This window comes from Pleuronectes platessa, chromosome 6, assembly GCF_947347685.1.
Source record: "Pleuronectes platessa chromosome 6, fPlePla1.1, whole genome shotgun sequence".
NCBI classification, from domain to species: Eukaryota; Metazoa; Chordata; class Actinopteri; order Pleuronectiformes; family Pleuronectidae; genus Pleuronectes; species Pleuronectes platessa.
This window is the reverse complement of record NC_070631.1, coordinates 7,815,998-7,833,061: the sequence shown is the minus strand read 5'-3', so window position 1 is coordinate 7,833,061 and position 17,064 is coordinate 7,815,998. Positions and strand designations below refer to the sequence as shown.

Here is a 17,064-nt window from a genome sequence, read left to right as displayed (position 1 = left end):
AAGCATCATGGATCACCAGTTTGCTTCTCCAGTGTCCTCTCTCGCGGCCGCACTGGGAGCACTTTTCAACTTTTAAAAATAGGCTCGCGACAGAGAGTGCCAAGAAATGCTAAACACCAAACAGTGTCCCCTCGGTCGGTTCTGGCCACAAAATGGAGCTGAGATTCTGCACGAGGGAGGGGGGGGGGGGGGGGGGATCACATTAATTAATGCTATCTGTATCAATTAATCAGTCTGCTTGAACGCTGCTGAGGCATGAACGCACAGTGTCGGGTAACGATCAGGTTTGTTTTAAATAGATCTCGATCACAGACAGAGAGCGACATGACGTCTACGTTAGGAGACAGGAAATGAAAGTGACGTCAGCGTATTTTCCCATCAAGGCTGAAAAAAGAGGAAGATAGAACTGTCTGATGAAGATGGGCGGGAAAAAAAGAAGACTCAATTACACAGAGCTGTAAGAGCTTGAGGGGAAAATACCTCTTCACCATTGAGGTCAACGTGCACGTAGATCTGAGTCCAACAGATGGATCAACACCTCCTGCTCTGATTATTATGACCTTTTTATTAAACAAAAACACTGTAGAGGCCTGAGGTCTAGTGGTAAATCACACAAAAACACCTGGACTAGCAAAGGGGTTGATATTCCTTATCAGGTGATCCACAGAATTCACTGAGACGCAGGGACGTGTCGGTCTTCGGGGAAATCGAAGATCAATTTCAGAATCAGGTCAATTATTTAAACAAACAAATTCCGCGAAGCTCAGAATATGTGGATTTATGTTCCCGATGTGTAGGAGGGAACAAATTGGTGATGGAAAAAGAAAAAAAAAAAAGTTCAATCTATTCCTGCTGAAGCGGCTGAAAACATCTGGCCCCAAACTGAGACTAATTGTGCTCTGCTGGATTGCGCAGAGGAAATAAAGAGCTTCCTCTTCCTGTCCTCCCCTCCTGAAAATGATGATCTATGGCTCCGGCGGACGCAGCGCATCACTTTGGGTTTTCTCGGTGGCGACTGGTTTTCAGAGGTAATGATGCTAAATTACACAAGTGGGGATAAAGGAGGCGAGTAAGTCATCCATCAGGGGCAAGTTTATATGACCTGCCATTAAGGGCATTAATCAAACCCCAGTTCACTCAAACACATAGCTCTCTGTCCCTAACCTTGCTCTCCCTTTCTCCCTTTTCTCCCTCTCTCTCTCTTACATACGCACACTCACATAGATACACACACACACACACACACACACAGGCACGGACACCCACACACGCACAGTTCGCCATGAGCTGCTACAGGGGACATCTCATTCTTTTATCCATGGCGAGTCATTGTGGTGGTGTCAGCTGGTGCTGTCTCTTTTATCACACTGGAAGCTAATGGAAGCAGCAACTGCAGGAGGTGGGGGAGAAGATGCAGGCGCACACACACACACACAGGGAAAAACACACACACAGGGAAATACACACACACCAAGCCATAAGAGGTTGGGGAGATGGGGCGGGGGGGGCACGCCAGGCCCCGGGGCGAGAGCTGTGTGGTGGTGATGATTTTCCTGTTTGCCGAGGCCCCTCTATCAGCTTGTGTTTCTGACACTCCACCAACCACAAAGAAATGCTTCAGACGCCTTTCTCTCTCGCTCCCGTTTGATGTTTTATTTTATGTTTTTTCCTGCTGCTGTGTTTACTTCCTTTTTTTTTTTTCTATTTCCCCCAACCCCCATGGTAGAGTTAAGCTCGATGCCATCGTCCTACAAAACAGCCGGGGAAAGGTGTTGTTTAATTCTACATGTCCCACCCGGGCCTCGTTGGGAATAAACAAATACAAATAAATCCAGCTATACAACGCTAAGGATCCCCCCCCCCCCCTCCACCTAATCCCTGCGTGTAGTTTTATTGTTCTCAAAATTTTTTTTCTTTATATCCGATACTTCATGGACAACAACAGGGTTTATTTGAAAGAGAGGAGATAATAGCCAATTACTGCGGCGGGATCCAGAGCGGGATCCAGAGCGGGATCCAGAGCGGCATACATCGTGCGTTAGGATCGTTGACCTAATTTCTACGTGTCGAAGAAAAGCACACAGGGCTGTTACTTTAAACACACATGCTATCAGGGACATATGCCAGGCGTGTATTGTATTTATATTTTCTATAACTCTTTATTTTTTCAGTCTTTTTCTGTTTGTATAACATAACAATCGTGCTTTATCATGTGACACCATTTAGATACATATCATGTTTATATGTTTTACATTAGGCAGTGAGACAGTTAAAAATATACAAAACAATATTGTTTTACTAGACATAGTTTTTCTATTTTTAATATAGTCGTCAATATCTTCATTGTCATCGTCATCTCGTATACTTCTGTAAGATATGTGCTTTAGCTTCTGTGATCAAAATATTATTGCAGAAAACAGCAACTCCATTTTTTCAACATTTAGACAATAACTTCCAATGTATTACAGACATTCACAGTTACATGTTTCACACAGTACAGTTTTACAACAAAGTTCCAGAGAAAACTGTGGTAGAGTAACTTTATACAAAATTCACAGGACATGAACTGTAGCCATTTCACATTGTTTTTTTATCGCTCAGTAGTTTTGCTTTTCTAAGGTAAACGTGTTCTGCTCGACCAGATGCCTTTCACAGTAGCTGCCAGAGAAGCAAACTAACATTGTCCTAACACACCATGGCAAAACGTCTGGGGAATTTAAAGCTTTGTGCTTTTTTTCACTATTAAAGCAAAGACAACATAAACCCGAAACAGAAAACAGACCACCTGCTTACTGGCCTGCACTTATACACCTACATATGTATTGCTGAATACATACTGATCAAACTCTAACTGATCATCACACGTAAAAAAGAAAAGAAAGATGACGACTGTACTTCGACACAGAGTTGGTCCAGGTTTTTTGTGCTCGCGTAAGAAAGTGGTATTTTGTAGCCGTGCCCAGTCGTGTAAACAGACTGTGGCCTGGTTGGAAATTGGTGAATTGGCTTAAGGCCGTCTCTGTTCTTTCTTCTTCTTCTTCTTCTTCTTTTTATTTTGTTTGCCAGGAGACATTTCAGATTTTTACTGATGTTCCTGAGGAATGCATGCAGAACGTAAACAGGATTGACTGTCGGCATTAAGGGATAGTCCATGTTTGTAAATCACTTCTGTAACCCTGTGCTTTTATAGATATTTATCTTTTTTTTTTGTGTGTACTTCTTTGTACCCTGTGCTTTGCCAACCGAACACTAAACGGCATAGTTTTTGCTTTTGTCTGCCTATTGGTTTTGGTCCTCCATCACAACACGTATAGTATAAAACATCCTAAAAATAATTCTAAAAATGCTTTGATCACATAAAAGTTTTCTCTCTCTTTTTTTTTTTTTACTGAAAAAAAGGAAGGAAAAAAATAACAGTCTCTCTCTCACGCACAAAATCTTTTTTCGACGAATACTGGATTTCTCCAGAGGCTCCTAATCACGAACTTCTTATCGGCATTGTGCTAACTCCGAGTACCCCCCCCCCCCTCCCACTCGCCTCGTGGCCTGTAGTTTACCTCACAGAGTGCAACGTTTGGAAAAGAGACACAACTGTGTGAGGTCTAGTAAACATCCACAAGAAAATTGACGCCACCAAATATTTGCATTCGTCAATGATGTCAATTTTGTTTCACTACTTCATCTACTATATTCACACGGTATTTACTTGATTCATGAAGATATTCAACAAATTTCTAATCTATATCTCTGTTTTTTTTTTCTTTTCTCACAGTATTACACAGTATTTTTAAATATTCTTTTTCTTTTTTTTAACTCAGATTTATGGTTGTGTTTGTGACTAACAGTCTTTGATATTGTTTTTCAGAAATGCAAACCAAACAGTAAGACATAATTGACTTGGCTTTACAAATGCAGAAAAATTAAACATGGTTTGAAAATCTGTTTTGATTACATGTTGCCCCTGGAGGTAGATGAATCAATTAAAATCTTGGAAGTCCTTTGTAATGTTCTCTTTTGTCTACATGCTCCATGAGGGTTTCTCTGTTGTCTACACGTTGGCCTCGGCAGTGGTCAGGTTGATGGTCGGGCTCGTTGGGTTCGGGGGGTTAACGGGCTCCGTTGGGTTGACTGGGTTGGGTGGTGGGATGGTTGGACTAACAGTTGTGGTGGTGATGGTTGTGGTGATGGTGGGGTTCACTGGACTGGCCGTAGTGGCGGTGGTGGTGGTTGGACTAGCTGCCGGGTTCACAGGGCTTGTGGCGACGGCTGGAACAGCCGACGGAGGAGCCGGGTTAGCCGGGGTCACAGGGCTGGTTGTGCTGACTGGAGCTGGACTGGTGGGGCTGGCGGCGCTGGCGGGGGCCGGGTTGGCAGGGCTGGCTGGTGTGGCTGGATTGGTGGGACTGGATGGGTCAGCGGTGTTGGTTTCCACCAGCTGCTCGGGTCCATTCTCCAGAGGTCGCCTGATGACTGCAGGAGGCCTAAGCATTATCCGAAGTCGCTGGGGAAGAAGCACAACATGTGTGAATTACACCAGAAAAGAGATTTGAAATCTGACAACACACGTGGGCAGAACCTGTGCTGCTCACTCAACAGACCCGACACCCAGCTCACCCCTTACCTCTTTGTAAGTGCCCTTGAGTCCCAGATACATATAGACCATGTAGCCTGGTATGAGAAGCATGGAGGACAACGCCATGAGCCAGCCCACTCCCTGACCCCAGAGCGGGAACACGTAGTCTCCCATCGTGAGAGGAACCATCTGTATGGCACTGAACAGGAACACCCCCTGTGGGAGACATGAGATGCGTTATGCATCGTGACACCACTGACCACAGGCAGCGCTGTCTCAGCCTGACGTGGCTGCAGGCGGCTGATATTGACTTTATTTATCGTTTCATTTTACATGTCGTGACTTTGCGTGTACTGTTGTGTTAGTTCGGAGTACTCACGCCGACAATGAGAGGGGTGAACACGACCCAGCACATCTTCCACCATATACACGGCTTGTAGCCAATCATCTCCTGGATGTTGTCGTAGAACTTGTCCACACCTGCGAGACAAATGAATCCATGATCGAAATATTCATATCCAATTTATTTCAATTTGCTGCTGGCCGGCCATGCGTGGCGATGAGGACACGGGTGCTCATGACCTTGAGGCTGAACGGCGTCTGATGCCTCACAGAGATGTCTGGATGGGTGTGGCGCTTTCAAACACTCATGTTTACCCCCCAACTTTTCACATTTAGATATTTCACCAATAAGTGAAGAAAAGAATAACAAATTCTGATAATAATTCTGTTGTGGATACACACCATAGCACCAGGATATGGAGATGCATTCAAAGAAGACCAAGAACAGCAGACACATTCCACTGGCAGAGTAGTAGTCAAACAGTTTGAACACATAGAGTCCTCCCTGGTTACAGAAAAATAAACAAGTGTGATAAGGAACATGCAGATACAACGTATAACACAACATACTCCCGTAATGTAAATTCAAAAAGATCAATATTTAAATTGGCTCTTGCCCCGCATCTACACATCCATGAATTTTTATAATCACACATCTTTCAATTGTGCCGCCTTCAGTCAGTGGTGCAGCCAGAGAGCTGCCCTGCTGTACCTGTGTGATGTTTGACAGTCCGATCACATACGACACCAGACAGACGCAGGCGATGAAGATCTCTCGTCTACCCCTCAGAACTGTGGGGAACTCGTCCACCAGAGCGGTGATGAAGCCTTCAACAGTGCAGAACTGAAGGGAAGAAGCACAGAGAAAGCATCAGGGCAGAACTGTGGATACGTGCACTGGATTCCCCTTTTCAACAAAAACACGTTTTTAGTGAGTAAAGCATATTTAATTATGAACAGGTTGAGGTGTGTGAATATCCTGCTGAATGCAGTCTCCAGCAGAGGAGCTGTATTTAAGTGATTTTAATAAGAAATGACTGAATTGCAGTGTGTTGACCAAACAGCAAAACTGTTGTTGCTATGACACAGGGTATTAATTATAAACCTATAAATAGCATCATAATTACTGTTTCTTTATTTTGAAGTGCAGCTGGTCATAGCCAGAGACATGAATATATATTTTTTCCTCTGTGGCCTCATTCAAACCCACATAAAGAGACACAGGCAGTGAGGCCTGCGGGGCACACCGAGGTGATAAAGTAGCATTAAAAAGACCTGACAGCTGATGTCAAAGCTCAGCTATATCTGTCCACAAGGAGCAAATTGCATGCTTATCATGCAGGGAGCAGGGGGGGAGCTGCATGATATGTACCTGCATTTTAAATATTTAGGTCAGCCCATGAGCAGATCATCTCCAAGCCCCTTACCTGGCTGTCTATCCCCAGCATGAGCAGCATGGAGAAGAACAGAATGGCCCAGAGAGGAGACACCGGCAACTGGGTTACAGCCTCCGGGTAGGCCAGGAAAGCTAAACCAGGGCCTAGATGGTGAAAAAAAAAGAATCATGTTTATTCTCTCAGCGATCTGTTTCTCACGTCGAGGACCTAATGACAGTGCACCTTTATTTCTGTGCAGAATTACAGAAGGAGACATTAACGCGATCTGTGGTTACCTGAAGCTGCTACGTCGGCGATGTCTCTCTTTGTCACGTGGGCCATGAAGCCCACGATGGAGAAGATGACAAGGCCAGCAAACATGCTGGTGCACGAGTTGATGCAGCACACAATGATCGAGTCTCTGGGGAGAGGAAATATAAAATAGGCCTGTCGTCAAAGATTTAAGTTGACATGTATTTTTGTTTCAGTGTTGACTTCTCCCTGAGAACGGGCCACACAGGAGACACCGAGATCTGAAGCAGAAGCTGTCAGATGTGCAATTTATCCCTTTTGATCACACATACGTAGGTTCGGCGAAAAGCAATTTGTATTGTTTACGACCGACATAAACTGGTTTCATTTAGGAGCTCATATCAAATAATAAAAATCTCATATGTCTTTAATGGCTGTAGATCCATTGGATACAGGCGCAGACAATGAATGTTATTTTACGCAACTGATTGTTTACGTGACCCAGAACCACGAGGCTACCGGAGAAAATGCTAAGGCTTTGCAATCTTAGTCGCTTTTCTCTCCCTAGGCTGCACACAAGAGAAACAGCCTTCCCCTTAATATTGTTATTAAATTCATGCCTCACATTCATAAGATCCTTTAAGGGCTCTTAAAATACTCCTCTTGAATAATGTCTTCATATAATATTGTAAAAATCCTCTCTAGATTTACACTCATACATTAGATTGAACAGCGTTCTCTGTCTCTGGTTATCTGCTGTGGATTAATAATCACCAGTCTTACCTGTAAACATTATTATTGAAAGGGTTATAACTGCCCAGAGCTATAAGGGACCCCAATCCCAATCCATAGGAGAAAAAGATCTGGGTAGCCGCATCTAGCCATACCTGACGAAAGACAACAAGCATTTAGCAGCGTGAGGCCGCGCCGCGCTCACTGGCACACAGCATGTAGGTATGATTCATATAATAACATGTCATTACCCCAGACTCTTTGAGTTTCTCAAAGTTAGGGGTGATGTAGAACAGAATCCCATCTGAAGCTCCAGGTAGAGTCACGCCACGGCAGAAGAGAATGAACAGCATGAAGTAGGGATACGTGGCGGAGAAGTAAACCACCTATAAAATGGGAGACGGTTATCAGCAGGGTGACACCATGACGTCTTAAGGGTAAATGTGTTATTTTCACAAGATGAACTCTTCCAGACAGAATAAGTGAACAGAACAGATGAAGACACCAAATATTCAGCCGAAGAAATCCCTACAGCTCCCTCTGTCTCTGTGCATTGATGGCATTGTGCATGCAATCTGTGAGCCAAGTGTGCAGGGGGGGTTGGGGGGGTGGGGTGTGTTTGGTGACCAAGACAAATTTGTATTCGCCATGGTCACGTGATGCGATAGACTTTTGAAAATGTGGCACCGCGAGGGAGGGAAACCGCTCCAAGTGGAGGGAGAGGAACAAACCAGATTGTAGCGTATGGTTTGTTGCTCCTCCTATCGTGGATCCACACTCGGCACAGACTCCGTGTCGGGAGGATTGGAATTAGTGGAGCCACCGTGAGGCAGAGCGGGATTAGTGACGCGCGGGTGTTTGATGTCTCTTCTCTTATTTAAGAAATCAATCTGGACAATTGTTGACTGCAATCCGAAATGATTGATGAGGCGATAATAGATTGATTAATATTGCATAGCTGTCACATGAGAGATCCTCATTGGTAATCTACGGTGGCCCTGAGAGCTCAAGGCACTGCAACTTAAGAGAACGCAGGCAAGTGGACAGAACACGAGCAAAGTAAGAACAACATCTTCATCCATTTGACAACACAACACAACACATTACAGGAACACGCTGCAATTACAGTACACGACAACGTCAGGGGACACCTGAAAGTGATGGACACGTCCGGTTGTTGTTGCTGCTACAGTTTGGAGTTGTTACATGGTTCATTTTAACATTGTGATCGCATAATTCAGATATTATTACAGATGTCTAAAGCTAATACAACAAATTACACACAGTTAAACAATCGGACGTGTCTATCACTTTTGGTTGTCCCATGGAAACACTTCCGTTGTCGTTTTCTGTAATTGCAGCGCGTTTCTTGTCATATGTTGTGTTGTGTTGTCAAATTGACAAAGATGTTTTGTCTACGTGCATGTGTTTCCTTAAGTCGCAGTGCGTTGGGCTCTCTGGGCCACCGTAGGGAGTCAGTGAGGGCTTGAACCTCCAACGCAGGCCTCTTACCTTCCCTGTCCAGCCAACCCCTTTCCAGATGCAGAAGTACACAAGGATCCAGGCGATGGCCAGGGTTATGGCCAGTGGCGCTCGGATCGTGCCTGGTTTTTCCAAGCCATCGGTCAATTGATGAACGTTGCGTCTACAAGTCAGAGCGAGCAACAATGAGTCTTTTATACACAAGAGGGGGGGTGGGGGGGATAAGCATGCAGCAGGGGAGGGGGTCTCTTATGTATCTCGGGGACGCATGCAGGATGAAGCTCTGCCGTTGTAAAAGCTGGAGAAAAACAGTAAATATCTTACTCCCAAAACTCCACCACTGAACTGGTGAGGTTGGCGGTGTCTCCAATGGAGTAGTTTGTGTAACATTTATCTGTGTTCCATGAATTGCCACATGAGCTCCATGGAAGGTCCTGAAAACACAAAAATGACGTTTTCTCGTATTTACCACGACACAGTTAGGGATTTTAAAAGGTCTTACAGGCTGCAGCTCTTAATCACAAAACAGCCTTGACCCTATATATGCTGGTTTCTTTATATGAATCTCTTGAGTACCCTGCATGATACTTACAAAGGTGAAGGAGTTGTACAGGTAGTAAATGGCCCAAGAAATGATTACAATGTAGTAAATGTTAAGCCAGAAGGACAGGACAGCTGCTGCAAGGCCCACACCTATCATACAGAAACGGATTAGGCAGTGTAGTAAAACGGGCAGTGGGAGTGTGTGTAAACGTGGCCTTCATGAGTCCATCATATTAACATAACAGCATTTTTTTTCCCCAGTATGGAAATATATATATGCCTGGGATGAATAAACATGAACATACCTTTAAACATAGGAGCCAGCTTCCACACGCCAAGGCCTCCGATTGAGGTGTACTGGCCAAGGGAGCATTCCAGTAGAAACAAGGGGACCCCAGCAAATATGAGGGTCAAAAAATAAGGAATCAAGAAGGCTCCTGGGTGGAGAGAAGTACATCGAGTTATGCGTTGAAAACAAACATGGATGAAAACTACACTGATGCATTCACCAATGATCCAACGTGAGTAAACAACTGCTGCAGAAGGAGCACTGATTCAGTCTCTACGTGCATCATGGGGCGACATTATTTTGTTTTGGGAATTAGCTGTGAGAAAATATTGTTTACCTCCACCGTTCTTTCCACACAGATAGGGAAATCTCCACACGTTGCCCAGTCCAATTGCATAACCCACACACGACAGGAGGAAATCAAATCTCCCCCCCCATGTCTCTCTTTCTGGCAACACCTTTGGCGGCTTTTCGGGTTTCACCTCCAGGGACTTGGGTTTGTCGTTGATCGTGGCCACCTCGTTCAGCTCAGTGACTTGTCCGTCCGCCTTGGTGCCGTTCGTCGCCATGTCTCTGGGTTTGGCGAAGGTCCTGGCAGTCGGACGGGAGAATTCAGCACCGGACCACGCAGACAGCAGCTTCGCGGTTTTCAGACCTAACCTCTGGACCGAGTGTCTGCGGATGAAGCCTGTGCGCGCACGGCTCGTCAGTCGCCGTTAACCTGGAAATCGTGAAGAGAGCAATTGGTCGGTTTTTCTCAGGAGACGCTGCAAATGTGGTCACATTCTCTGGTCCACATTCAGGTGCAGGGGCAATAAAAACAATATTGATTCAGTTCGAATATGTAATTATTATTCAATTTACTTTGAAATATGCATTTTATAAACGTATTTTTTTTAACGTCTCATGAACATTTGGCTGCCTGACAATTTTTCCCATTCACATCAGACCAAAAACCATCGATGGCAAAGTCCTGCTGGACTTGCTCCCAGCACCTGAGACAGATTACGCGCAAATTAAACCGGATCCGCGCACACATGATCCTCCCAGTCAAAGTCTGCAGCTAAATACACCAAAACAGATAAATGCATAAAATGAGAAATTACCATCACTGACATCATCGAAAACAGGAAAAAACTTTAAGACAAATCGCAGGATCTAGAAAACGTGCACTTGAAGCGCGAGACGCACCGCGGCAACAGCAGAGAGCCTGTGAGATTTCAGCCCCGCGGAGTCCAGCAGTTACCACCTGCAGATTCCCAGTTCATCCACATTGAGACATGAAACACAGACTGGTCTCAAACAAACTGGATCACAAAACGCACAGTGGAGACAAAGGGATGTCCAATGCGTAAAGGCTTTACGCATCGGGCTGCACAAATATAGCCACGCAATTCTGTTCGATTAGCTGAGAAGGAAAGCGCGTTATCAAACGCACGGGAATGACTGTCCACATTTGCAGCGTCCAATGGAGCAGCGAACGGTAATCAATCCCGCGTTTAATTGGCTATAGGGTGTCGGTGCAGAGCTCATCACGCAGACCCCCAGCAACATATTGAGAGTCTCATTCACAGTTTAATCACACACGCACACGCACACACACACTGTCGCTGAAAACACTGAATTAAATAAATAGGAAAAAAGAATCGTGCATTTACCAGACTCATTTGTTTGAAGGTTCAAACGCACACAGACGCACACAGACGCACAGGCACAGACAGACGAAAAAGCTTTCAGCAGCCAGTTTACTCACAGTGATTCTGTGATCCGCTCCGCCGAGGATGCGCTGCCTGCCACAAATCTCGAAACGAGGTATCCGCAGATTCCTCCCGTGGACGAAGTTGTAAACTCCCAATATGTCTTGCAACATAAAAAGATTTTACTTCCATTAAAAGACTTAAAGGGACCATGCAGCGTTAGAGGTGTCCAAGCGGGAGCTGTCCAGCGGGGAGCAGTGCTGAAGACCAGGAGGAGGAGGAAGAGGAGGAGGTGGAGGAGGAGGAGGAGGAGGCTGAATCAACACGGGCAGCAGCCGCTTCGCCTTGTGCGACTGTCTAACATCAACAACCAGAGCCTCAACTCCCATCTACACAGCCTCAATGTCATCTCAAAGTCGTCCCCCTCCTCCTCCTCATCCTCTTCCTCCCGCTCCTCCATAGGCTGCACTCAACGCGCACTTGGACGCGTGATTGTTTTTTAACATTTCAAATTATTTTAACACTTTTCTAATAAAAGCAAATAATCTGATACACATATATATATATTGTTGTATTGCTCTATGGTAACATCCATAAGTTCTGTAGATAAACTGACTGGAAATAAAAGTAGTGGATGGTTGTTTATTTTAAAATAACTCTTTTCATGTTGTGTTCAATCACATTCAGAGTGGAACTGCTTGGAATTGTGATGTCTCGTTCTTCCTCTTCTTCTTCCTCTGCTGCTGCTGCCCTTCCATCCACCCATCACCACCCCCACCCCTAAACAGAAAGAACACCCCCTCCCTCCCCCGGCCACCACTTATAAACATGTATTGTCGAGGTACAAAGTGGAAAAAAAGAAAAAAAAACGTATGGAGGGGGAATATAAGGCAGCATTATCGCGCGTTATTTGGAAGGCGCACGAGGCCGTCGCGCACGCACTCAGCGTCTGTCTGCAAATCTGGCAAGTTGTGATAAAGGGAGCCCGTCAATGAAGGGAGGGAACACTGGGGCTGGTTGTCTTACTCTGCTGCCTGGAACCGTCCAGAGCCTCCGAGGAGAATATAAACTCGTGGACTGGAAACCGTGTTCACAGGAAATTAAGAAAAAGGAGGGAAATCGTTTAAAAGAGAGAGACAGAGAGAGAGAGAAAGGGACTGATGAAGACGTGGATTTGTATTCCCTTCTTCAAATTTTTTTTTACTATAAAGAAGCCATGTGGAAAGTGACAGAGAAGAAATCCCCTCTTTAAGGAGCAGTGCGTCTATTTTCCAAGTTGGCACGGTAAGTGATTCCCAGCAGCTATAAATAGGCCCACTTGTTTGATTTACACTTCAATATTTAGACTTCCAGTTTTTCCCCGGCTCAGCTGTTTTTCCCTGTGATGTCTCGGCTCCTCTCACCAACTTCACTGGAGGCTTTGAAGTTTCTCTCCATGCTTGTAGTTCAAACTCCACGTGTGCTGCTGTCATCCTGCTCCCAATCACAACATGTGCATGGACAGTGTTTCTGTAATGGCACTGAGTGGAGGTGCATGGGGGGGGGGGGGTTTGCCTGCACTGAGTTTGGTGTGAACTGCTGGAAATGAAGACGCCCTGGCAGGGAGATCAGGAGCATTCAGGCTCCAGTGTGAATATCACAGGCTGAGAGGGCACCAGATGGCAACCAATGAGGGGTGAACTAACCTACTAAATGATACCACATGAAACGCAGCATTTAAAATCCCATCTGGGCCGCCGTCCCCGCGGACACGGCTTGTGAAACGCGACACATATTTACACACCTGCTGATGGAGCACACAGGCATGTCCAATAGGCTGGTGACATGTGTGCTCCGCCAGCTGACCCCTGAACCCCCGCAGCTTTGCTTTGAATCAGCTCGCTGCCCCCTTCTCCTCGCCAGCAGCCCTCGCTCGCTTCATTTCAGCGGGCAGGCTTGTGTTTGGCTTCTTGTGAGGGCTGCACGTGCTCCATTAGGCTGGGAGCACGTGTCTTTTGGAGTGAGTGTGAGTATATGATGGAGGCTCGGGTCGCCCCTCTTTACCGGCTCATTAACTTCACTATCATCTCACTACTGGGGAGGTTTTTGCAGAAGGATGCAGCTCACTCGGCCCTGACAGGTTCACCCTTGGGTCCCAAGCACGTTTTCAAGCTAATATGGACACCTTTGTGGTTATTTGATTCAAAGATGTAACTGCATGGCCATCAAAGTGTCTTAAAATAAAGTTTCATGTCAAAAAAATGTTGAGGAATTGTAATTAGAAATAGCAGTGACCAAAAGGCGGAGTTGCTGACCTCATCCCTGGTTTCCATTGATAACAAGTAGAGTTATCACAATGGAAAAAACTGAAATATTTAATCAAAGACATAAATATGTGTTTACTCAGCAGTTAGATTATTTGCAATACTTTTAAACCCCAATTCAAAGAAGTATTTGAGAATGTAACAAAGATTTCACTTAAATTTACCCAAAATAAAGCAGCTCTGGTCTCTGTGTGACTCGAGCAGCGTTGAAATATCCTCCTGAGGATGTTGAAAGGCCGCAGCCTGAACCTCACCTCCATTTTCCCCCTCTCCCTCTTTAACCACCTGCACCTTGAAATCATTGTTCTCTAACCTCTCGCTAATCTCTGTGCAACTCTCTCAGCTCCCGCGTGCATTTCCACGCACTCACATTTCTCAACGGCAGTCTGCGATTCGAGGACACACGAAATGAACTGATTAGCATGATGATTAGTCATTAGTATGCTAATCATAAGCAATTCACATATTTTATTCATATTGTCGCAGACTTGTTTTTCTCCTGCGTGCTGGAGTTGTGCCCACATCCTGTTTTTATTTTCATTGTAAACATGCAAGTCAGCCTGGTGACTTCTGACAGCTGAGGATGGTGAGTTGACCGATAGTGCATCTTAACACGATACCAGCACGTTTACATACAATAACTAACAGGTATGCATGAGATGAAAATAATGAAAATGAATTAATAAGAAGGAAAACATTGCTCCAATCCTCTTTTTTAAGGAAATTGTGGGTTTTGCAGCATCAAAAAGCTGCGAGATTACAATTCAAATAAAAACATGACTAAATATTGATAGAGGCCTTGTTTTGACAGCGAGTCTGTCTGCGGCAGGGTGTTGGAAACATTGGCTGATCTCAGTGAGAGTGGTTCTGTCAGGAGCCTGGACGTGCAGCCTCTGCTCTGCAGCTGTCGGCTCTTTGTGCTCATCAGCCTCGAACCGTGATTGCTGCTCTACGTTCCTCTTGAAGCACAGAGAGCGAGCAGAGAGCCGAGTAACGCCGCCGTGTCTCGGAGACAAAGGCAACGGCTTACTTGGATTTCACCAGGGGAAGTAATACATAACCCAATAATCTCTCACTCAATATTTCTATAGGAGACATTTATATCGTTTGGTTTTGCACGTCCCGGGGATGATTGATGATATTTAGCTCGCACCTGGACATGCTGCAAGGACAACTGAGACATCCACTGCATGCCTTTCCCCTCACCCAGTTGTTATTGTCCACACTGGGGTCCTCCACTGTGTGCAGCTCCTGAAGACACTGACACCATCTCTGAAAGGCTGGATGCCCTTATTTGTCTGTGCTTCTTTAGTATCGCGTTTGTTTAGCATGACCTAAATTGCTGTGAAGTGAGTGCCTCAGCAGCTCTGTCTCGCCTCTCTCTTTTTCTCCCTCCATACATCTCTCTCTCTCGCTCTCTCTTTCTCTTTCTTGCTCTCGCTCTCTATCTCTGTCTCTTTGTATGCCTCTTTTTCTTTCATGATCTCTCTCTCTCTCTCGCTCTCTCTCTCTCCCACACACATGCACACATACAATTTACAAACAAGCTGATGGGACAGTTCTTAAAAAAAACCAACAACATCCTTTGCCAGATTTTATTTACATGCGTAGTGAAGTATTGTGGGCTGTAGGAATCAGTGAGGCGGGCTGGCCAATGATATTTCAGGAGGTACCGAGTGAATCATCAAACCGAATTTCTGGAGCATGCTCTGTGTCTCTCCTCCATATTTTTCTCTCCTCTGGTTTTCACACTCCTGAAGGAGAGCAACTGTGCAAAGAAGTCAAATCCCACATCTGCAACAGACTGGCTTGTCCCCCCCGTTGGGTTTCCGATGCAGCGCCTGCCACCCATTGTAAAGAAATGCCGTTTCCACAGTTCCATGGAATTAGACGTCCGTGGTTCAGGAGACATTCAGCCGAGTTGCAGATTCAACGTGTGTTGGCGTCAACATGTTGGACGTGGACATGAGCCGGACGGGGACAGGTACCCGTGCTGATCTGTTGACAGCCCCCCGTGTGACAGCCAGCACACGGTGTGGATTTAGTAGACATATGACCTCCATGATCACCAGTATGGGGGCACTAAATCGCTTCAAATTTTGTACACGTGTTGCTAGGCAACAGCATAATCGTCTCCGTCCCTCTCCCTCCGTCTCTGGCTGCTCTACTGGGAATGCTGAGCTGCTATCACGGAAAATGGTTAATTAACTTCTACAAAAAGTCCATTAACGGTGCAGATTAGGCTTGCGAGGGTCAAAAAGCACATCTCAGCCACAGCACGTCAGAGACTAAAGGACCCTTTGAAACGAATTGTCTCAGGACCGTGCATCTGCTCGAATTCAACCAATAACAGCGTGAATGGCTGATATAAACAATTTAAAAATGGCTGTGTGGCAAATTGGACCCATTGGTTCAGCTGCTGACAAACTAATTCACAGAGATAACCTGTTGTGATTGATTCTCAGAATGAGCAAACTACTTAATACAATTACAAGGGCAGCTCTAATAAATGTGTGTTAAAACTGCACTGTCACACACTGTGGTCACAACACACACTACATGTAGTGTAAACACGTTTTTACTCTCAATATAAATATAAGGTTGAAAGCTGGGCTGATAATCTATTAAATAAAATGTACAAAATCCCCTCATATATATAATTGATTTCCTTTTGTCCGATGCTTATTTCTTTTCACATATTTTTTGCCCTCGATAAAATACTTTTGTCTTAGACATTATGTTTATCTTAGGATTACTGTAGATTTAAAACTTGTCCTCACATGTTGTATATTTGTTTTATGTAAGAGCTGCTCCCAAATAAATACAGTTATCATCATTGAAAGATGTTTTAAAAGCCGTTTCCTACTTGCACATGTACATGAAGTCAATTTACTTGCAACTCAATGCACAGTATGTTAATTCAATGCCTCAGTGAAGTAATGAAGTCAAACTCTCTGCCCCAAAGGTTCATGTCACACGATAAACAGACTTATTCTCTAGAAGTGAATCCACTGTCATCGTGCTCATTCAAGCTCCAGTGATTCCTTCCTTTGTAATGTCTCCATGTCCTAATTACAACCAGGGCTGCAGACTAATAGATGAAATCCGTGCAAATCCACAGTAATCAGATTTGTGATCATTTGGTTGGAAAAGTTGATTATTTGACTTAACAATGAGCTTAAATCTCAAATGACACTGTTAAAATGATCTTCCACGAACTGTTTTGATAACTGCAGAGAGAAATCATGTGGTGGTGGCGAGTGAGACTTGGACATACAGATATCTAAACAGTTCTGAATATCTGGCTCAGCTCTTACATATAGATTCAAAACAACTTTTAATACCAAATGATTTCAATCTATTTGCTCCGATTCGATCTGTGTGAGTCTCGAGTGGAACGTCACAGCGGGCTCGTCACATATTTGACACCTGAGAGGAGACCGGTGCAGAGAGAACATGTCGGTGTCGGGGGGGG

General features: G+C 44.9%; 1 protein-coding gene across 1 annotated transcript; it reads right to left on the bottom strand.

Annotated features, from left to right (window-relative positions):
- Positions 1-4,048: 4,048 nt before the first annotated feature.
- slc6a1a (solute carrier family 6 member 1a) lies at positions 4,049-10,158 on the bottom strand. The gene is made up of 14 exons (XM_053424844.1): positions 9,927-10,158; positions 9,606-9,737; positions 9,350-9,450; positions 9,082-9,191; positions 8,788-8,920; positions 7,527-7,661; positions 7,327-7,430; positions 6,588-6,712; positions 6,343-6,455; positions 5,628-5,759; positions 5,318-5,420; positions 4,953-5,053; positions 4,622-4,789; positions 4,049-4,501 (listed from the first exon to the last, which is right to left on the bottom strand). The coding sequence occupies exons 1-14, from the start codon at positions 10,156-10,158 to the stop codon at positions 4,049-4,051; spliced, it is 2,142 nt and encodes a 713-aa protein (XP_053280819.1).
- Positions 10,159-17,064: the final 6,906 nt, after the last annotated feature.

Coding starts and splice junctions, on each gene's coding strand:
- slc6a1a (XM_053424844.1), bottom strand. CDS start 10,158: ATGGCGACGAACGGCACCAAGGCGGACGGACAAGTCACTGAGCTGAAC. Junction 7,662..8,787: donor GGGTTGGCTGGACAGGGAAG/GTAAGAGGCCTG, acceptor CCCATTTTATAG/GTGGTTTACTTCTCCGCCAC. Junction 4,502..4,621: donor TCAAGGGCACTTACAAAGAG/GTAAGGGGTGAG, acceptor CTTCTTCCCCAG/CGACTTCGGATAATGCTTAG.